Here is a 23,434-nt window from a genome sequence, read left to right on the forward strand (position 1 = left end):
CATTCCTTTGGTTCTATTGTTCTGAAACAAACAAATTTCTACCAAGCACAGCTAATACTCTCAAGTATGTTTTGCTAAAAGGGTTAATAGATAAATCACTGGTGTCTATGACAACACGCATGCATTTGAAAGCCAAATGTGCAATTTAGAGCTCAGAGAATATGGAAAAACAGCATGTTCCATCAGGAGAATTTATGGCTTCAGCATGTTTTGTGGAGAAATCAGTCTGGAAATGAAATCAAAAGCATTTTTATTTAAGTGCTTATGACATTGTATAAGCATTCACAATTTTCTAAAATGCTTGCGTGTATTTGGAGTGAATCATGAAAATGGATTATGAAAACTGGTTAGATCTGCTTTGCTAACCTAAGTTACAATTATGATGCATTTCTTATTGCTGAATAGGACAATATTCATATTTGCACATGTGGGAATTAGTCCAGATCATCAAGCTGTGTTTTTTTATTGAGATTGAAGGCCTGGAATATGAGCCCTTCCTGAAGAAGGGCTCATGCCGGAAAAGTCGATTCTCCTGCTCTTTGGATGCTGCCTGACCTGCTGTGCTTTTCCAGCAACACATTTTCAGCTGGAATATGATGACAGCCTAAGTAATAGCAAGATCAAAAGTAAATGAAAAATTAATCTCTCAAAGCAACATCGTGAATTTTAACTAAAAGAACAGAATAGCCAATATTTTGATGCAGCATGCTGCGCATCCCAAAATCAGTATTTGTGGCCACAAGTTCGGCTCAGGATTAGTATCAGAGAGATTATGGTGTATTTGCACACTTTCCATCACTGAGTTGAAAAGTTGCAATGGCTGAGTTTTCAGAATAACTTTTCCTTAAAATTTTGGATCCTTCAGCAAATTATTTATCCTGTAAGTTTAATGAGATTTTTAAAAAATAAAGCTTTCAAAATTTTAGCTCTCATTTAATGCTGAATCCTATCTCGTATGTCTTTTGAGTTTGTCCATTTTGGCCTTGATACTGACTTAAGTTTTTGTAATACACCCAATCTAATGAACATAACTATCTTTTTATGAATAATATCCATGTCTCATTAAAATTAAAATCTGTTTACTCAGCTATTATTTTACACCTCTAAGTTCTTTTGCAATTCTTCTGACTTCTGCAACCAGGTACTCTACCATACTTTGCAGTTCTATTCCAATTAGCTTGACTGAATTTCATTCAGTGCAATTCTGCTTTGCTTATTCTATTTAATGATCATATTCAAATACAAAATAACTCAAGGGTTTGTGGGATTTTAACAACTATTACATAAATTCAGAAGTAACTGGCCATCATATTGTAAATGAACAATGTAACATGTATATGTTTGAAGGAAGAAGTCTAGAACCTTTAACGTCTATGATTTTGAAAACAAATCACAATTCCTTGTTAAAGTTGGACCTAATAGGGCTTCCATTTCATTTCACATGGAGAGTCTGGATTAATTATTGTTTCAGGAGGCTTAGAGGATAATGGACAATTGAACCAATACACTCAGACAGGTTCCTGTTTTTAAGTTATACACTCAGTTCTTAGTTCTGTATAATGCAGAATTTCTTTATTTATATATTATGGAAATGCATATTCCAAAAGTTAATTTAAACCAAGGAATATCATCCCTCTTAAGGTGTGTATGAATTCTTATGGAATTCAAAGAGACCTCTTTGATGCTCTGTTTATTGCATCAATCGACACTCAAACAGGTTATCTGTTTATTTTCATATTGACATTGATGGGACCATCCTGCGGGAAAATTAGCTGCATTTACCCCAACAATGATTACACTTCAAACATTATGAGTGCACAGGCTTTAGAGCGATGAAGGTCAACAATAACAGTGAGCAGACTTAAGACTTTTAAAATTTATCATAAATTTACATTGGAAAAATCAGCGGGATTTTATAAAATGGAATGGCTTCATTTTTGTCAGAGAATAACTGTGTTGTTGCACAAGATAAATGGCTTGGTGTCAGAAAGAGTGTATTCCCTGCATCCTTAAAAATAATTTCAAAAGATGGATCCATTACATTAAATAGCTAGGACTGAAGTTAAGCAGGAACATAATGAACATTAACTTTTTTTTTCCTCCTTAGGTAACTGTGCTCATTTCCACAAAGGTGGCTGGTGGTACAATGCTTGTGCACATTCTAATCTGAATGGAGTTTGGTACCGTGGAGGTCATTATCGCAGCAAGTACCAAGATGGAGTCTACTGGGCTGAATTTCGAGGGGGCTCCTATTCTCTGAAAAGTACGGTAATGATGATCAAGCCTGAATAACAGTCAAGAAGAAATCACATGTTCCGAACAGATACAGCTATGAAAACACAGACTCAAAATGTAGGGTTCTTTCAAAAGCAGAACATGTGCTTTGTCAAAGAAGGAATTTGTTTAAAAACGTTGAAAAATCACTTAATATTGCTCCTACATATATGGTTTCATTACCTATTAAAATGCTAGAGGAGAAAGCAAGGATCCACATGACATTATTATGTGCATTTGTACTCAATGCTCACTGGCTCTAAGTTGAACAACTAGCACCTAAAGGAAACACTGCCCTTCTCATATAGGAAGGCATGAGGTGTATCCTATTTTTACCAGATTACACTATAACCCAACAAAATCAGTTATGACTAATATTTGGATGTATACTAATGTTGTATTTTATTATAACAGACAACTTTTTGTTTAATAATCTGCTGTCGGACACATCAGCTTTATAAAAGATATTTGGAGAATCCACAATACTTCATGTTAACATTGAAATTAAGGGGTTAGGTTGAAATAAGTATTTAAATTAAGTCTTTCATGAATCACAGTTTAACTTTAACAGAAAAATAATCCAGAAGTTCCCAAATTAGACGGAAAGATATAAATCACAGGATCAAGAGAACCTTCATATTCTCCCTAAGACTAAAGTTATAAAGCAAGACCCAAGTTTAAATATAAAATCCTCACCAGAAGCCACCTTCTAACTGTTCTATTTGAACACTTCTTCCTAACACCAAAACATCAAGCTGTTTTTACAATGAAAACCACATTGCCTTTAAAACAGAAACAAATCTGCACTAACCTGATAGCAACAAAAGTGTTGATTTAAAATAGTTAAACACTACAAAAACCACCTGTTCCAAGAATATGTGCCTCTGCTATGAAAGCACATCTATGCAGGTCAGAAACATCTGGTAGAAAAATGTTGGTGTAACTCTCATGAAGAGTAAATCTGGAATAAACATGGCTCTGAATACATTCTTGTCATATGCTTTAAATCCTGATCAAAAAAAACCTTTCAATTTAAGAAAAATCATCCTTAAGTCTCCTTTCCTTAAAAGGGTTACCGAATTATGCATGCATAAAGTAATGTTGATTTATGCAAACCATAGAAGTTTCAAAGAAATATAGCTTTCATACACATTGAAGAGATGACTACAGCAGTGGGTTTCTTTATGAATATAAGAATATAAAAAGAAAATCAAGAATGAAAGTTGAGTATTTGACCCACCAAAACTCATCTCCTCTTTACTTAATCTCCCACTGCACCATTCAACGTCTTGAATGACCTTAATGCCTTTTATTTTATGAATGTGGCAAATGAATACAAATTGTACCACTGTTTTTGAGAGATGTTTCTCTTCTCATTGTATGTGTTAAACTGATTTTCTATTGATTAATTAAGCTCAGCTCAACAGTATAAAGTTAAAAGTTGCATTCTGGTTTTATCTTCAGTCTGCTGCCACATATACATGTCCTGTCATGGTTTCTCCAACACCATACATATTAAAGGTTTTGAACTGTTCTCACCTTCACTCACAGTTCATCCCCTACCAAACTGTAGCTAGTATTTTGGCTTTTTTTATAATGCCCTTTCTACTGCTTACACATCCTTTTTTTGTCCAAATAGAATGCCTAGAATTGAAGATGTACCTAAACTTTGATTTGGTTTGTGAACTGCAAAGCTCCAATCCACTTTATGGAGAGTGAAAATGTACATACAAATTGTTATGTTGACATTTTATGTCAACTTTCATTGCTAGGAAATTCGAGTTCAAGAGTAAGTATGTCTTTTTGCAATTTACAGAGCCTCCGACTACTGTGCACTGTTTTGATCCCCTTGTCCATAGAAGGAAATACTTGGAATAGAGAAATTGCAAAAGAGATTGACCAGACTAATTTTTGGGGTGACTGGATTTGTCTGATGAGAGGTGGAGGATACTGACCCTTTGAAACATACAAAATTATGCAAGGGGATTTAGATAGGACACTTCCCCTAGCTGGTGAATCTAGAACCATGGGACATGGCCTACAACTCATTATGAGACTATCTGTTACAACACAGAGGTGAACCCCTTTGTTAATTAAACCAAACACCCAGAAAAGCTCACCTCACAATCTGTTAAAATGAGTGACAGAAAACTCCCAAACTTCACTATTTAAAGAAAATAACATCAATTTATTTTTTTAACTCTAAAAATGAACATTAAACAACTACTCAAATCTCTAATTCCCCTTTCTCTTAACTGCTTACTATCTGCCTCCAACGCTATAACAATATGCTGTTCTAATATGACACATTAAAATTACATCAACTTAATTTCACAACCACACAACTGCTGCCTTCTTCTGTGTCTTCATTCTTCCAGCTGCCGAATTCCCTGGATCATCTTCTTTGCTTTTACTTTGAGAATGTTTCATATGACAGAATGTTTTTCATTTCTTTGAGAGCAAGATGTTAGCTCTCCATGAGTTTCTCTACGACATTTCCTCTCTGACCAGGTTTCAAAATGTCTGCATTTTATACACCCCTCAACATTGGATTGTCTCATTGGTTCGATGTTAGCAAAACAATAAATTCAAACTAGATTGGGTTTTAGTATCCTGGGGCATAGTTTAAACTGATTGGTTAAATTCAAATTGTCATCAAAACAGCAACCAAAACTCAAGTATCCATTTCACAGCCAAATGTACATATTTTCAATTTTCCAGTACATTCTGGGGCTGGCATCTAGTCACCTACACGTGCTTGTAATCTCTCAGTTCAGAACAGAATTCACTCTCTCTTAGTACACGCCTTCAACTTCATAACAGATTTAAGACTAGAATGCAGAGGCATTCCTTTACTCAAAGGTTGCTGAAACTTTCAAATTCTTTATCCTAGAGACAGATAAATTTCTGAATATGAATGACAAAGGGATATGGAGATAGTATTTGAAGAGAGTTCAGAAAAGATTTACCAGGATGTTGCCAGGACTGGAGAATTTAAGTTATAAGTACAGACTTTTTTCACTGGAGCACAGGAGGTTGAGGGATGACCTTACAGAGGTTTATAATATCATAAGGGCATAGATAAGGTGAATAGCAATGATCTTTTTCCTAGGATGGGGGAGTTCAAAACTAGGGGGCATATTTTTAAAGTGAGAGGAGAAAGATTTAAAGGGAACCCAACAGACAACTTTTTCCACACAGAGGGTGGTGCCAGAGGAAGTAGTAGATGCTGGTACAGTTACATTTAAAAGACATTTCGAATGTATATGAATAGGAAAGATTTAGAGGGATAAGGGCCAAACACAGCCAAGTGGGATTAGTTTAGTTTGGGAAACTTGGTTGGCATGGACGGTTTGGACCGAAGGGTCTGTTTCAGTTATAGAACATAGAACATAGAAGAATACAGCGCAGTACAGGCCCTTTGGCCCTCGATGTTGCGCCGATCCAAGCCCACCTAACCTATACTAACCCACTATCCTCCATATACCTATCCAATGCACTCTATTTACATTGAGATAGCTGATCAGCCATGACTGTAACTGAATGGCGGAGCAGGCCCAATGAGCTGAATGGCTTCATCCTTTTCCTATGATTCTGCTCTTACCTTTATTTTCGAGCTGGAACTGGACACGCTAACATGTCATTCTTGAAATTTTTTTCCCTATAAAAATATCCAAAAAACAGCTTTGACAATATCCTTTGTTTAAAGATGCATTAACGTCTGAAGATTCAACTGCTGAATTCCCTCTATGTGAGGTGACAGCAGTCTTCATTAAGGGTGCAGTGGAAAATCACTCGTCTATATCTTAAAGGGAAGTTAAATCCTAAGTTTCAAATAAAATTCAGGCAAGTACCACACATATGAATCATTTTCTAAGTCTGGAGCGAATGGCTAGGTGTAGCCTTTAACTGTTAGAACTGCAACTAGATTTGAAGGAAGGAAAGAGTGAAATATAAAGTCAGGGGACAACACAACTGCAGTGTTGCTATCATTTGGTGGTTGACTCAAGACTTTAGTGTGGCTCGGTGTAATGAGATTGAAATTACTGGGAATATTAAAAATACCTAAATTAGTGTATTTTACTGTATTTTGTGACTGTATTCTTCCTTAGCCAGTTATTCAGAAGAATTATCCATTTAAGGTGAAAATTTCAATTAATCATAGCAAGCTTTACAAGGTTTCTGGTCACTGCTCCATAGCGATAGTGTTTCTCCGTGTGTATAATTAATCACATAATAAATCACTGCAGGGATAGTAGATGTCCTCCTTAAAAAATTACATTGGTACTCTCAGTATAAATAAAATAACTCATACAAAATTCCCTTACAAACAGAGAAATTATATAAAATGCAAAAGAACAATATAGATCCTGGCCAGTGAAAAAGATGCAAAGTAAACTGAATGTAGGCAAAAAGTTACAAAATATCAATATAAAAAGTAACCTGCAAGATGCATCATTATTTTCCACACTGGCATTCGCAAAAAGGTGATCAGAAGCAATCTGGGCCACATGAAAATTAGTAATGGTAATAATGCCAAGAAAAATATGGTGTAACGCTGGACAATGCTGAATATTTTGCACAAGTCAGCTTGCTAGATATCACAAGGAGATGAATGCAGAATTTAGGACAGGGATTCTCCATAATTAATATCAATAATATTAAAGAAGCAAATAATGACATTAAACAGCTTAAAATATCTAGGACCAGATAATTTCTCGGTGAGGAATTTGAAACAAGTGAGTGAGAACACTGAAGATGCCCTAACTATAACCTTCCAAAGTTCTCTCAATTCAAGAAACCTGCCCAAAAGCTGTGCATGTCATTCCATTACTTAAGAAAATGACATTGAAAACAGAACATGATAGGCCTGCCAGCCTAACTTTTATTGTTGAGAAGTCACTGGAGTCTATAATTAAAGGTAAGGTGATGGAGCATCTTGAAGTTTAAACAGAGAAAGCAGGCAAGGATTTGTGAAGGCAGGTCATGCCTGGTGAATCTGATTTAATTTTTTTTTTAAAAGGGATAATTGAACCAGTGATGTTTATGAGTATTAGTAGTGTGCATTTCCACAAAGCACCCAATAAAGTCCATAATAAGAAAGTGAAGCTGAATTTATGGTTTATAGCTTCAACTCAACAAAATAGGTAACAGATATTCTCTGGTCCATTTCTCAGGGAAATACCTTGACCAGAGTGAACCTGCATAGTTTAGAATCTAAACAAAGTTTGGTAATTAGCAGTCACTCTTCCTGTTATTGGTGTATTCTCTAAGGCTACTTGTCAACTAATCGGCGCTCTCCTCTCATACATTATAACTATTGTTTTCCAATTACATTTGTATTCATCAAGACATTATAGAAGAATACCAGACAGAAAGCTTCAAGAAAATGTATTGTATTGAATTTCTTGGAATTGACGACAAATAATTGAGCTGATTAGGAAATAGATTGAGCAGAAGAGAAAAAGCATATGGGCAAGTAATCAAATTAGCAGGATGTCAGTGTCAGTTAGACTCGAAACAGCAGCTCTTTTCTCTCCTTACAGATGCTGCCAGACCTGCTGAGATTTTCCAGCATTTTCTCTTTTGGTTTCAGATTCCAGCATCCACAGTAATTTGCTTTTATAGGATGTAAGTGTTGTTGTGCTGCAGGGATGTGTGTTGGGGCCTTAAGTGTTTACTATACTTATTACTAACTTAGGTGATGGGATAGGAAATAATGTTTACTAATTTCCTGATGAAACAAAGCCAAGTGGCATTTGCAAGCAATATAGATGAAGGTACAGAATGACAAAGAAATAAAAGGATCTAACAGCATACTTTCCAAACTAAATCTGTAGCTATCAAAAGAGAATTAGAGACACAGATATTTAGAATGGCTCAGAGAAGTAATCAAAAAGACTAATGGAATGTCAGACTTTATAGCTAAGAGAACTGAAGCACAAAAGTATAGAAAAACTAAGCCCAAGTTAAGCAATACCTGAAGAACTGTAAATGGTTCTGGGCATTTACTTTGAAAAAGGTATATAAGCATTGGAGGAAGCGCAGCATACATTTAACGGGATGATACCAGGACTTCCAAGGGTTACATTTGGAGAAGGGAATACATAAACGTTGCACTGTATTACATGGAACGTAGAAGGCCTCTTCATTCAAATTTTCAAGTTATTATAAAGGGTATAGTCACAACTCATTTTGCAGGCTTGGAAGCTTCACACTAGTGGGTCTAAAATTTACAGCCCTCCTATTCAGAATTGGTTATTCCTCTTCGGCAATTCCTCATATTTGAGCATGATGTAAGAACTTCAGAAGATGACTTGAGAAGTTCAGTACACTCTTCCAAAATGATAATTGATGCTATGTCTATTCTTAAGTATAGAACTGTGATGTAGAGATTTTAGTCAACCAAATTTTTTTTTTAAGGGAAATGGGGCAAAAAATGGGGCAAGACCAGCCATGACCTTAATGAATGATGAAATAGAGCAAAATTGTCTGTTCTTGTCCTCGTTATCCTACTTGCTGAATAACAGACATCTGGCGAACTATCACCTTTTGTAAAAAAAAGATGCCTTTCTTCTGTTGCTTTTCATAACTGCATTATAGACATTGGAGGTAAAATGGTGGTAATACTATGATTGTTAAACAAATATATAAAGAACATTCTGACAAACCTGACAGCACCCATTGATGGAGCTCTTCTCATATTTTCACATACACAGAAGAGCCAAAAACACAATTAGATTACCTATTCCTACATAAAGTTCTTTAAGCTTAGTTCAGTCCATTGTTCAAGTTTACCTTCTTGCCACTCAGCACCACTTCACATCACTGCATTTTCCATGGTTATATATTCAGGAACTTTTTGATACTTTCAAACTTAAAGCTACAATTGATTTCAATTCAATTTATAATGCCACAACCATTCTGCATTAAAAAAGTATATTATTATCATTACAAACACAACTGATAAGTATTAAGTAATTTAAGAGCTTCAAAGAGGGATTTTTTTTTCCCAGTTATTAATGACAAATTTGTTCACAGATCACCACCTTTGACACCACCCTTCCACTATACTACCAAGGTGTGAGACATTACAAAAAACAGACTGACAGGGACCGGTCTCTCCAGGACACACTGGTCCACTCTTCCTTCATTCCCAACACACCCACAACACCTTCCCTTGCAACCACAAATATCTGTTTGTTTGATTTCTCACTCCTAAGTATCCAAGAGCCCAACACACATTCCATGTGAAGCAGTGCTTTACCTGCACTTCACACAATCTAGCCAACTACATTTGCTACTCACAATGTGGTCACCTCTACATTGTTAAAATCACAACACCAGGATATAGTCCAACATGTTTATTTGGAAGCACAAGCTTTTGGAGCGCTGCTCCTTCGTCAGGTAGCTAGTACTCTACAATAAGGAAACAAAGCTTAGACTGGTTGACCGCTTCGCATAACATCTATGTTCTGTTCGCAAAAAAGACCCTCAGCTTCCAGTTTCATGCCACTTCAACACATAGCCAACATTTCTGTCTATGGCTCGCTACAGTGCTCCAGTGAATGAGGTGCGCACAAGCCAGAGCACCTCATTTTCCGCTTGGGAACCTTTCAGTCTTTCGGACTCAATATAGAGTTCAACAACTTTAGGGCGTGAGCTCTCCCATGTCCTTACCCCAATTGCCACACACTAAACCTTGTTATCATATAGTCTGCTATTACACACAACCCATTGTTAGCCACTAACAGTCTCCATTAATAGCTATTCACCCTCCGAACCAGATCATTATCCGCTCTTTTGTCTGTCCAACTGTTCTTGCCTCTCTTTGGACTCTATCCCCACCTATCTTTTATTCCTTGCCCCCTCCCCCCTACCCTATCTTCTGCATATAAACTGAAATTTTCCTAGCACTATCAATTCTGAGGAAGGGTCACTTGACCCGAAACGTTAACTCTGATTTCACTCCACAGATGCTACCAGATCTGATGAGCTTTTCCAGGAATATCTGTTTTGTTTCTGAGCTAATCTTGTGTTGATTATTCTTAAAAAATATATAAATTCATGCAAATTAAATTTAGATTAACATGCATCGTAGTATTTAATTTTTATACAATTTTTCCCAATTTTTGGGACTAGAAACTGCAATCAACACTACACTAAATTCAAATATTAAAATGCAAGAATATATTGTCTGAGAAGATGCAGGCTGATACTGGTGGTACTCGAGCCTGTTTTACCAATCAAGAAGATCTCATTTACTAAAATAAAGGGTGAAATAAAATAATTCAAACAAAATATTAAAAATATTTTAATACCATTAAAATCCACCAAAAATACTTATTTCCAGTTAACAGGTACCATCCTTTAGCTGCTGGTTGATTGTTACAAAAAATAGCAATTTCTCTGCTAGTGTTTACCAAAATTAATCTGAGATCATCATGGGAAAAAAAAACAAAGAAATTTTGCTTTGAAACAGATTTACAGCATGCACTTAGTTTTAAGTAAATAAAACATACACATCACTGTTACTGAACCTGTGTTTAAGACCTTTGAATTATTAGCAATATCTCTAACTAAAGAAGTGAGCAACAATCCCCTCCATTTACTGCTCAAATAGCAGTTAATTAATGTACAAGGAACAAGTCAACGATGAGGGAAGTCACTTAATCACTGCCAGGTAATTATCTGAATGCTGCTTGATGAAAATATACAATGTGAGAAATCACAGGAATTGAACATTTAGTATTACACATCCTAGGACCTAAACCACTTAGAAATTGCATGTGTGGGATGTAGACTCAACTGTACACAGTTCTGTAGGACTATAAGAAATAGAAGCTGAAAATGCCCACTCAGCCTCCTAAAGCCTATTGTACCAGTCAATAGTTGATGGCTGGTTTGATGTGCGCTTATTGCCCCTTTTCTGCCAGACCACGTAATATTTGACTCTTGTCAAACATTCATCAAATCCAATCTTGTTTTAAACTGTGACTCCAATTTCAATATTCCCCAAGAAGGAAAACATTGCCTCAGCATACATCCTGTTAATCTCGCTCAGAATCTTGTGTTTCAGCAAGATCATTTCAAGTCCAAAGATTTCAAATCTGCTTAAGCTTTCCTTACATGACAAACCCTTTGTCACAGAAATCTATTCAGTGCGTCTACGCTGAACTGTCTCCAATATGCAAACACATTTATCCTTGAATAATGTAGCCAAACGCTTAGTTTGATTTCACCAAAGTCCTGTACAATTACAGCAAGACCTTCTTACTTTTATACTCCATTCCCCTTCTAATGAAGGTCAACAAATCATTTGCCGCCTTAATTATTTGATCATCTTGCATAGTGATCTTTTGTGATTCATGTACAAGGATAGCTGGGTCACTCTGTACCACAGCATTTTGCAGTCTTTGTGTCTATTTAAATAATACCCTGCTTCTCTGTTCTTCCTGCCAAAATGGACAACCTCAAAACGTCCCACATTATGATCCATCGGTTAAGTTTTTCCAGCTCACTTAAACTATCAATCTCTTCACACATAGTTCATCTCAACTAGTTTACCTATATATATTCACAGCATCAGCAAATTTGACAATAATGCAGGCAGTCTCACAAACCATATGTCAATAATGATTACTGTATTGCACTGATTCACTTCTATTTGTGCTATCGATTCATCAATGTGGTTTTTATTAATGCTTCAATTATTCAGATAAACAGCCTTTAATTCCATCTTATTGTTTTTTTCCTTAAACTTACCAAGACCTTATTCACTGGTGTACACTTATGTTTATACACTCTGCTCCTTCTTGCCACACTCTGGTTTTCATTATCTTTATCATCATCCTACACTATGGTCTCATCTTTTATCTTTCCAAGTCTCCTGTTATGTGGACCCTCCCACTCACTATTGACTTGAAAGCCATCTCTCCACTCCTAGTAATGGTATTTCCCAAGACACTGGTCCCATCCTGGTTCAGGTGAAGGCAACCAAAATGGTGCAGCTCTTTTCTCAATCCTGATGTCAGTGTCCCATGAACCATGTTGCATTTTGGTAAGGCAAACAAAGGCAAGTCATAGTTCATGGTAGCACACTGAGGAGTGTTGTTGAACAGAGAGACCTTGGGGTGCAGGTACATTGTCCCTTGAAAATGGCATCACAGATAGACAAAGTGCTGAAGGCATTTGGCATGCTTGCCTACAGGAGTTGGAGTGTCATGTTAACGCTGTACGAGACATTGGTAAAATCACATTTTGGAGTACTGTCTACAATTCTGGTCACCCTGCTATAGGAAAGATATCACTAAACTGGAATGAATGCAAAAAAAATTTATAAGGATGTTACAGAGACTAGAAAGTTTGAGTTATAAGGATAGGCTGGGATTTTTTTCCCTGGTGCTTAGGAGGCTACAGGGTGAGCGGAAAATTGCAACTTTTAAAAGACATTTGAGCAAATACATGAATAGGAAAGGTTGAAGGGATTTGGGCCAATCGAAGGCAGATGGGATTAATTCAGTTTAGGAAACCTGGTTAGCATGGATGAGTTTGACCAAAGGGTATATTTCCATGCTATATGACCCTATGGGTCTGTGAACTGAAACCAATTTCTTTCACCGGCATTAGGGCCAGATTTTCTAATCTTTGATCTTATTCAATGCCAATTTGCCTATGCCAATTTGCTCATAGTTTAGGTACTAATATTAATATATTCTTAGCCTTGCAGTTCTGAGTTTTAAATTTAGTCCCTTGCTACTCAAACCTCTTTTGGCATCCTACCTATGTTATTAGTGTGCATTTGGACTACAAATACTGGGGTCTGTCCCCTTTCACTCACTGTACTTCTCAGGCTGAAAAAGATTTCCTTAACCCTGGCACAGGATAGACAATCCAGTCTTTGGGACTTGCTGTCAGCTGCAGAATTTGAATTTACCACTTCAGTAGTGTCTTCCATAGTGGGAAGGTCAGTCTGCTCAACCTCTCTTCAGACAGGATACAAGAACCTCAAACCTGTTTTATCACTGTAAAGGCTGAGAATCCTCCAGTACTAACATATGGATCCCTATACTAGCCTGATTCTGCACACTCCAGCTGCTAACTACAACCAAATGTGAGGTACCTAGTCAAAAGGATGAAACTGCCTTTTGGAATAAACTTTATCCTTCCTAATTCATCACTGTCCAAAGTTCAGACTTCAGCTCAACAACTCTGAGTCCAAAATCTTCAAACTGCAGATGCTTACAGCATATGTGGCTGCCTTGGATCACACTGGTGTTCAGCAGCTCCCGCGTGTACAGTTGAAAAACACCACCCAGCTTGCATCTTTATTGTGTTTTATTTAACTAAGTTAGTTTAGAAATATTACACAACGGTTACCTCGACTTATTGCACATGATTTAATGATTGAAGTTATAAGTTTAATGCAATGGCTAGACCTCCCCAGAACAAGTTTAGACAAATGCCCTATTTAGAGACAAAGACTCTTAACTATCAGCTCACCAACTGAATACTCCAATGTTTCAGGTCTCACATCCCACTATTGATCTCAGTCTTCTCTCAGTCCACTCCTTATGTAGAACAATACCTCTTCCATTACTACACTGAATTCGCTCACTTACCAAATTCCCAAGTCTTTAGCTGCATTCAGCAACAAGATGCTTTTCCAATGATTAAAGAACGAATAATGAGAGCACAGTTTGAAGGTGATGTGAAGAAAAGAAAAATCTATGCAACTAGATTTGGGATGCACTGCCTGACAGTACATGGTTTTAATAGTGGAACACAAAAATGATTTGGACAAACACTTGAAATAGAAAGTGCAGAGATAAAAAGAAAATGGTGTATGGGAAAAACTGGATTGCTCTTAAAATCTTACTGCATCACATGGTTTCCATTACATTGCATCACATTCTGAGTTATACCACTTTACCCAAGTGGCTTTCTGTAAGCCGAGAAGAGGAATCACGTCATCAACTACACTATTAAATCTGCTGAAGAGAAGTCACATCTGACTCAAAACATTATCTACATTATCTGTTTCTCCCTCTACAGATGATGTCAGGCCTGCTGAGTTTCTTCACCATTTCCTGTTTTGATCTTAGGCCTTTAATTTGAATGCGATACATGTCATTTGCCACAAGCCAAAGATTTGTATGCACTCAATATGGAATACTAGATACCTTTGATCTCTTTAAATGAAATGATTATTAACAGTGTAGAAATAAAATGAAAAGCATTTAATGCAGTGTATTTATTTTTGCAAAAAAAAGTTCAACATTTCAAGTCTTCCATTGACTTTGTCGTCTCCAGCATTTGTAATATTTTGTTCCTGGTTTGGTGGAAAAATATGCTGTGAGAAGGATAAAGTGGCTGCGAAAGACATAGACAGATTTAATGAGCAGAAATGTTTTTTGAGAGAGAGAAACTGGGGACTAGTGGTATACAAAGTGATTTGAGACTTCCTGTACACAATAAAAGAAAGATAATGAAGGTAAAATAAGCTAGTGGCATGTTAGTCTTTACTATAAAGGATTTAGTGCGCCAGAATAACATAGTCTCACTTCAAGAAGCCTTGTTGAAATACTGTACAGAGTTTTGGTCTCCTGAGAAAAGGAAACAATCTCCTCAGTTGGGATGCCAATGAGGTTCTATTAGACTAACTCATGACATGTGGAAATCATCATAAGAGGAGAGACTGCTTGGACAAGGTCTACATGATCTGCAATCCTTTCTGATTATAAGATTGAGAGGTTGTCTTTCTGAAAAACAAAATTCACATGGTAAATCCTGGGAGGATGTTTCTCCCTGCCAGAGAATTTCAAACTATGGTTACAGACTCAGAATTAAGTCAGTATTTTAGATTTAATCAGGGAAATTTCTTCACTCAAAAGGATTTTAGAATCCTCTACCCAAGAGAGCTATGGATCCTCCATTGTTGAATAATTCAAGGTGAAGACTGACAGATCTTTGGATACTAGGGGAATCAGGGGATATGGTAATAGTGCAGGACAGTAAAGCTGAAGCAGAAATTCATTTATGATTATAATTTATGACAGAGCAGGTTTAAAGAGTTGAATGACCTGCTCCTGTTTCTATTTCTTATAGTTGTAAATCCAACATGAAAATATTCTGCAACCTAACCATGTGTTCAAACATCCTCTGGACCCCTTTAAGAGGAAAATAATAAATAGTTGTATTCTTTCAGTCGTAATATTTGATGCTTTAAAAAATGTCACCAGGCTCATTTAGACAGAATGCATCTTCTAATACTTTCAGAAAGAAAAGGTAATCAAGATGTTTTGTATAAATTAACTAATTTAGTTAATTGCGGTGAACCTCTCTGACATGTAATATTAAAGGATACTCATTATTGTTGGCATGTACTCAAAAGAATTAGTCAGAAAAGGAGTACCTACTGAACAGAATAAATCTTGAGCTTTTTATTGAACTTTGGTACAATTTCATTGCTTAGTTTCAACAGTTTAAAGGAACAAATATCTATAACCTAAATCTTTTGTCCATTTACGTAGTTATTGTAACAAGTTCAGCCAGATGGACCTCATAGAATATGAATTCACTGATTGGGGCTGTTAACCTGGTCCAATCAGGGAGCCCTGACTGACAGAGGTTCTGTCACATCAGAGGTTCTGTTCACTCTGGGAGCTGGCTTTGAGGAAGCAGGACAAGTGTCAAGTACTATGCACATGAAAATAAAGTGACTTAGTGAGGGGATACCAACCTCTGTGGAGTTACTTCAGTTTATTTTTTTATAATGAAAGCACATCTAGTTGGGCCATGATTCATTGATTTGCTTGCTCATTAGCAAATACATTCCTTCTCCTACCCGCCCCAAAGGTCTAGAAATGCTATACTAATTGACTGATGAATTGCTTTCATTTTGAGATGCTAATCAAGACAGCCTTGGCACCAGTACAAAATGCATAGCATAAATCAAGTGAACTGTGAAAATAAACTATTTCTACATCCCACAACACTACACAAAATAATTTAAATTATTCAACATAAAGTAATTAAATTCTTATCAGTATAGAATAAAAAATAATCTTTTGTAAATTTAAAATCTCTTTACGTCAGAGTTTTTAATGCAGAAAAGAATGACCAATTATGTACAGCTGATAAAGTTTACTTTTTCATAATTTAGTGTAGGAGAAAGTGAGGTTTGCAGATGCTGGAGAGTGAAGACTCACAAAGTGTGATGCTGGAAAAGCACAGCAAGATCAGGCAGCATCTGAAGAGCAGGATGGTCGATGTTTCGGGCATAACATCGACTCTCCTGCTCCTTGGATGCTGGCTGACCTACTGTGCTTTTCCAGCACCACACTGTTCAACTAAGTTCAATTGCAGGAATGCTTGTTTTTCACACCATGAAAATTGATATTTACAAAAGATTAGATAATTTTGATATCTGAATCTGAACAATCTAGGATGTTTGCTTCAATGTGAAGAATGCTACATGAATGCAAGTTATTGTTGTTCTTAGAATATGCTGGCTCACGATGTTATATGAACCGCTGCTCATGATGGAGGCCGCTACCAGCATCTGCATTGTGTGTAGGAAACTAAGGCTTTCTGATCCTAATGTGGTAGAGGAAACTTACTTCCTAGTCGCTTGTCGTTAACAAGATATTGTTTATTGCATGTTATCAAATAGGTACAATTTATATTGAAATGACATATTGTTTCAGAACGACCAGTTGTTTGGTCTCACTTCTTAGAGATCCTAAGCTGTTCCGCCACACAAGTCCACGAGAGATCAAGAAAATGTAGTGCTTATGGTACTCTTTCGTGTGAATTACTCAGCTATCCCTCATAAATCTTAAAATGTGACAAGAACTATTCTGATAGTTCTTTCAGAAAGAGAGAGAGAAAATAGGTGGTGGGGTTGAGGTCAGCTCCAGGTCCAGCATGGGCAAGGGGGGGGGTGTCGGCTCCTTCGAAAGGGTCAGATTGGAGGAGGATCAGGGACTGTTGATGAGGTAGGCATGGGGTTTCTTTAATAGTTACTCAGGAGTTAAACAAGTATTTTATAGTCTAACTCTTACCAAGTAAATATTTAGCTTAATTTTATTGGAACCATCCAAAGTCTCTGATTTTTATGGAGAATTTCAGACAGTTTCAGGTGTAGTAGAATCGTCCAGCAGAAAATTCATTCCTTCAGAATGTGCTATGAGGGCTTCTGTGGGGTCCATATGCGCAACTCGGGTTTACACTCACATTACAACTGTCTGGCCAGAGGAAAATCTTCCCCATTATTAAATGTTCCATAATACAAATAAAATGTCTGAAAATAAATCTGGTTCAAATTTTCTCAACACAGTCTCAATTAACCATGAATTTTATGCACAGTGTGCTCTTTATAATTATCTTGAAGGAAAATTAATCAAATGTGGTTAATGATATACTTCACTATAGAAAGTAGCAGGAAATTAAGAAAAGAATAATTGTTTTCTGAAATGACCATTTTGTTATGCATATATTGCAAAACAGGAGTTCAGTGAATGGAATCATTGCATACCATTAAGGAGGGAATATTTTCTGTGTATGTCTTTTGATTAGCATGCTCTTTTCAAATGGTATTTATGGCCTCGTTATATACACCTGACGGCAGATTCGAAAATGGTACTGTTAAATGAGTGACTGGTGATATTGGGCTTCTGTTTTTATTTATACAACTGAACTAGGATGTCAGAATTATTGATTTGAAAAGAAGTCATAAGGAGAACACATATTCGATTCAATGAACGAACAACTGTTGTCTATATCAGTACACATATCAGCTTAGAGTAAATATGTTCTAAACATTACAAAAGCAATGTATTAATGCAGACCACAGATATTTGCCTGTTCCGTTTACAGGAGGATGAAATACAAAATAATCTGTTGAACGTACCCGATATATTATTGATGTCTAAATTAATGTCTCATTAATTTTCAACTATAGTAACTATAGACTAATAGTAACGTGTTATTGCTTGTGGGATTTACTTGCGCTCTGATAACATTAGTTCAGTAAAATAACCTTCTTACATATTAGCTCCTTGTCACACCCATCTGTGTTGATGCACACAATTCAATGTTAAGTGACCATTTAACGCACGTGTAGCCATATCTGATTATCTGACTGCAACTGACTAAACTGTCCAAAAGTGAAAAGGTAATATTTATACTTGTAGTGGAATCCAAAACTAGGTGTCATAACTGTAAGATAATTATTGATAAATCCATTAAGAACTCAGGAGAAGGCTCTTCACCTAGAGACTTGGTGACATGTAGAACTAGATACTGGAAGGAGTTGAAGTGAACATCACACGTTTATGGATACAAATGAGTTAATAAAAGGATATGCTAATAATGTTAAGTAGAAGGAGGTTTGTGCAAAACAAAGGTATGTATGGGCTGAATAGCCTCTTTTGTGTTGTAAATTCTATATATTATATAATATTATTGGTTACCATATGAAGCCAAACAAGTTTAGTCTTTTTCAAGCATTACAATGGAAGTGGTCTCACCTTCATGTAATATAGACATAAACTGTACATGTAAGGGCAGAAACAGGATTACGTTTTGAACTTGACAACAGAATTTCAACAGCAACAGACTTAAAATTTAGTGCTTAGGTGCTGCACTCAAAATCAAAGCCAAGCAAACAGGTTTTATGCTGAAACATGGAAATAGGTCTAGAATTTTCTCTTATTTAATTCTAACAAAGTGTTGTTCATAGAACAGAATATTTTTTAAAAATTGACAAACATTTATTTCTAGTTATGATTTGTCAATGATTCAATTTGCACAAGGGCCTTATCTCCTGCTAAAATGAAAGATTACATCATCATACTCCCTTTACATTCAGTGTTCAAATAACTCCTTTACTGTTGTAAAACTATTGAAAACAAAATATACTTTGTGACACTGAGGTAGAAAATCAGTCTTTTTCTAGATGAACAGCTGTGCAAAATTGAGGGGAAAAATTGGCCTGTTTTGCTCTCACCTCCGATGCTTTTCCCTAACAATAATTTGGTTTCCAATAGCTAACAATATATTCATGCACATTATATTCTAAACAGGTTTTATATACCAAATGCTTTTAAAACAAAATGCACTTTGTGATAATTGTATCTTTTATTAATCTTCACTTGGTAAAAGGCCTTTTTATCCTCAATAAATTATTGTCACCTCCAATTCATGGCAGACAATAAAAGAAATATGCACATTACAAGCCAAATCCATGCTATAATGCAGAGAAGTAGTAAAATGGATGGCTGATTACATTGCCATCAGGTAATATTATTGCCAGCTTCCCTGATGGCTAAGAGTTTGAATGAGTGCAAATGTTTTCTCAATACTTGCTAAAGATACAAGTTGCCAACTACCTGCCATCACCATTCCATATGTGGGACTGTGCTAGATTCTGGACCTTTCATGGTCAATTGGTCTGAGTGAAGTTTTTAACAGAGATTGTGGCTCAGAGGAGTGGCTGAGGATTCTGTGGTGAGTAACTCAACTCTTGACTTCCCACCTATAATGCATGTGAGGTATATAATGGTACATTCTTTATTTTCAAGGTTCAGTGCAGCTCTAACAACTTTGACTATTCAGGTCAAAGAAGCCTGCTTTATCAGCACCTCAACCACTATTCATTCCTTCCAGCTGTGCAACATGATTTCAGTGTAAATAAACATAAACAGAGCAAAGTAATAGACAAGAGAAGGTCATTGTGGTTCCTTTAGTTTGCTTCACTATTCAATGGTTCAACTTCAAGACCAACTTCCCACACACAAATCCGTAACATTCGATTTCTTTAGACCAAAGATCCATGGTGTTGAGACCTGAATATACTGATAGGCCATGCATCTACAATTGTCTAGGGAAATCCCTTCTAAATGAAGGGATTTCAATATTTGCCTTCCAATATTTGCTCTGTAAAATGTTCAGAAACTCCATAGAATATTCAGTCATTCAACTCAATCACTCCTCACAAAGCAATCCTCATTCCAGGGATTCATCTAGTAAAGCTCTGTCGCACCTGCATAAGGCAAGTTTCTTCTCTCTAGTATGCTATTTGTACAATTCCAGCATAATTTTCTTACTTTTATACTGCAAATTCCTTGTGATAAATGCCAAAGGAGTCTTGCCTTCCTAATTCTTTCATGGGAGTGGCATCATTATACACAGTCAGCATTGTTACTCATCCTTCATTACTTAAGGTAGTGGTGAGCTCCCTTCTTCAACTTGTCAGTACATCCATAGTGCTGGTTGGGAAGGAGAAGCAGGAGTTTGGCCTACTTACAGTGCAAGAACTTTAATATATTTCGAGGTCAGCATTTTGTACAACTTGGAGAGAAATTTGCAGGAGCTGGTGAAGGGAAATTTGCATGAGGTAGTATTTCCATTGTGCCTGCTGTCCTCTTTCTTCCATGTGATTGACATCTCAGTTTCAAAGTTACTGCTGAAACAGCTTTGGTTAGTTGCTGTAGTGGATCCTGCAAAGGGTACACACTGCTGCAACAGTGCAGTGGAGGTAGTAAATATTTAAGTTTTTTAAAGTGCTGTTGCAGCTGCATTTATGCAGGTATGTGCACTTTAGATTTCTGTGATTTGTGCATAGGATACTCATACACTCCTAATGTCAAGACTTACTAGATCCCCCACTTGGATGAAAATCTACTTTTCTATTCCTATCAAAGTGGATAATTCAACACTTCCCCATGACAGTGTTAGAAATGCAGGTCCCTCTTAAGGGCCAACCAAAACAGACCATTGTACTTTGCATTCAAGAGTTGAGCTCATGGCTCTTGTGCAGTGGCTGAAATAACTCCAAAGAGGCCTGTATCCGTCACCATGTCACCCTTTATTTACACATGAATAGCCTTTGACTTTAGTACTGTCTCATTCAGAGTCAGCATTTCTGACACTCCTCTTTTTATGTCAGCCAGGGCTCCCTGATTGGACCAGATTAACAACCCCAATTGTAGACACACACTCAAAGTGGCTGGATGTGCATAGGGTCCATTCATCAAACACTGGGACAATGACAGAAAAACTGCATGCATCTTTTGCAACACATGGAGTCTGAAAGTGTTGGTCACAGATAATGTGCTATTGTTTACTCCGCTGTCCACTACTGATCTATCTCTCCAGATCCAAAAAGATTTCAATTCTAGTTGTGATGGACCTTTGGCTTTCATCACAACCAGTTGTTTCAACAGATAAATTAATGGATCTCTCTGCAGCCAAAGTTTGATATTGTCAGCTGTGTTTGGGACCATGTCCAGAAAATTTAAAACTCTTCAATTAGGGGAAGCAAAATCGCTATAAACTGTGAATGGAAGGTGGCTCTATGCATCTGCTTCCACTACTCAGCCCATTGGAAGGTGTTCTAACTTGTAATCATAAGCACTTAGTAATAGCCCACCAATGAATTAGGCCAAAAGCTATGGGAAGCACTGCCTTGTCCCCTTTAAGTAGGCCAAGTGGGAGTTTGTGGTCCATCATTATCACAAATTTTCATCCAGAAAGGGATTGGTGGAATTTCCTGACTCCAAATATGACTGCCAATCCTTCTTTCTCTATTGGAGCCTATTTATGCTTTGCATTAGCCAAAGTCCTGAATGCATATGCTATTGGGTGTTCCTCTCCATTGGGCCACCAATGAGTTAATACAAGTCACTCTTTATTTACACATGAACTGTCCTTGACTTTAGCACTGCCCATTCAGAGTCAGATCTCAGTAACAGTATTTCTGACAGTCCCCTTTTTTTTGTCAGCCTAGGCACCCTGATGGGACTAGATTAATCCCCAATCAGGGAACTCAAATTCTATGACGTCCAGCTGGCTGACCTCATCATAATCACCACAGTAGGAATGTCCTTATCTTGGAGCTACTCGGACCATGCTCAAGAGCCACCTTGTCCAGAGTTGTGTCATAGTTTAACAGAAAAGCTAAAATAGAACTGAGTTCTTGGGCCAGAACACCTTGGCTCAAGTCCCACCTCCCCCAGAGGCAATTGATAATACGTCAGAACAGGTTGATTAAAATAAAGATGAGTTCTGCACAGTTGCTATGGGTAATGTTTGTTGGCTGTTCATTGTTAATTAGGTAATTGGTAGTCCCTACTTCTGTGTCATAAGGTTCAAGTATCATCGTTATGGATATGTGTCATAACACATCCAAATAGGCTGATTTGAAACAAGAGCTATGTTCTTCCTCAATGAGTGCTGGTAAAGGTCTAGAAGGTAAAGGTGAAAATTGTCGTTTGCGCTAAACTATTGATTTACAACAAAAATATTTAAAATCTCTTAAAGTCTTTTGTTGCCTAATTCAACAAAAGGTTATCAGTCTATTAAATACCCACAGTAAACTCTGCCACATTATTAAATAACATGTAACCATTCGATCAAAATCCCTCTCTAGCTTTTATATCTACATCTTGCAATGTAATTTCCCATCCAGATTTTTATCATCACCTCACTTAGATACTCTACTTTCAGTGCCTCCAAGACATTCACGGTTAACAGTTGAGGTTCAAGCGCTGATCCTTAGGCACCCCATGGGTTTTGCTTGCTACTCTAAAATTCTTGCACTGTCTTTTTACTTCTGCACAATCTCCAAATCATGCCAGTGCAGTAAGTCTCATATAACTGGAGGTAATTTTCTGCAAATCCATGCACTGTCTATAAGAAGCACAGCAGCACCTTGCCTGAGCTTCTTGTTTCTACTACTGTGAAGCAGGCACTTGTGGGTACAACATCTCCAAGTCCCTTTCATGATACATACCATCTTAACTTGGAAATATGTAGCATTTCCTACACCATTGTTGTTTCAAAATTCTCGCACTTCTAATCAAACAGTACTGTGGATACAACTTCACAGAAACTCCAGTGAACTAAATCAGGAACAATTATGATGGGCAATAAATGCTAACAATACCGAAGTCCCGAGAATGAATTGAGAAATACTAGAATATTCTTTAGACTTATTCTGACCATTTTGACAAAATAGTTATTTTCTGCTCTTGCTTTCCATGATCGTCATCCAAAATCCCAAGTATAAATTGCCTGTAATAATTCAAAATATTTAAAAACATTCATTCTTAAGATATAGGTGTCACTAATACTTAAGTGTACATGCTGTGGTGTG

General features: G+C 36.8%; 2 protein-coding genes across 9 annotated transcripts in view; one reads left to right on the forward strand and one right to left on the reverse strand.

Moving 5' to 3' along the window:
• angptl1a (angiopoietin-like 1a) overlaps positions 1-2,292 on the forward strand; it is a 75,716-nt gene extending 73,424 nt beyond the window's left edge. The window contains exon 5 of the mRNA XM_043700059.1: positions 2,108-2,292. Coding sequence (XP_043555994.1) covers positions 2,108-2,292 — 185 coding nt within the window. The remainder of the gene's footprint in view (positions 1-2,107) is intronic.
• ralgps2 (Ral GEF with PH domain and SH3 binding motif 2) overlaps positions 1-23,434 on the reverse strand; it is a 519,857-nt gene that overhangs the window by 226,846 nt on the left and 269,577 nt on the right. The window lies entirely within an intron of this gene.

The sequence above is a fragment of the Chiloscyllium plagiosum genome, chromosome 11 (assembly GCF_004010195.1).
Source record: "Chiloscyllium plagiosum isolate BGI_BamShark_2017 chromosome 11, ASM401019v2, whole genome shotgun sequence".
NCBI lineage: Eukaryota > Metazoa > Chordata > Chondrichthyes > Orectolobiformes > Hemiscylliidae > Chiloscyllium > Chiloscyllium plagiosum.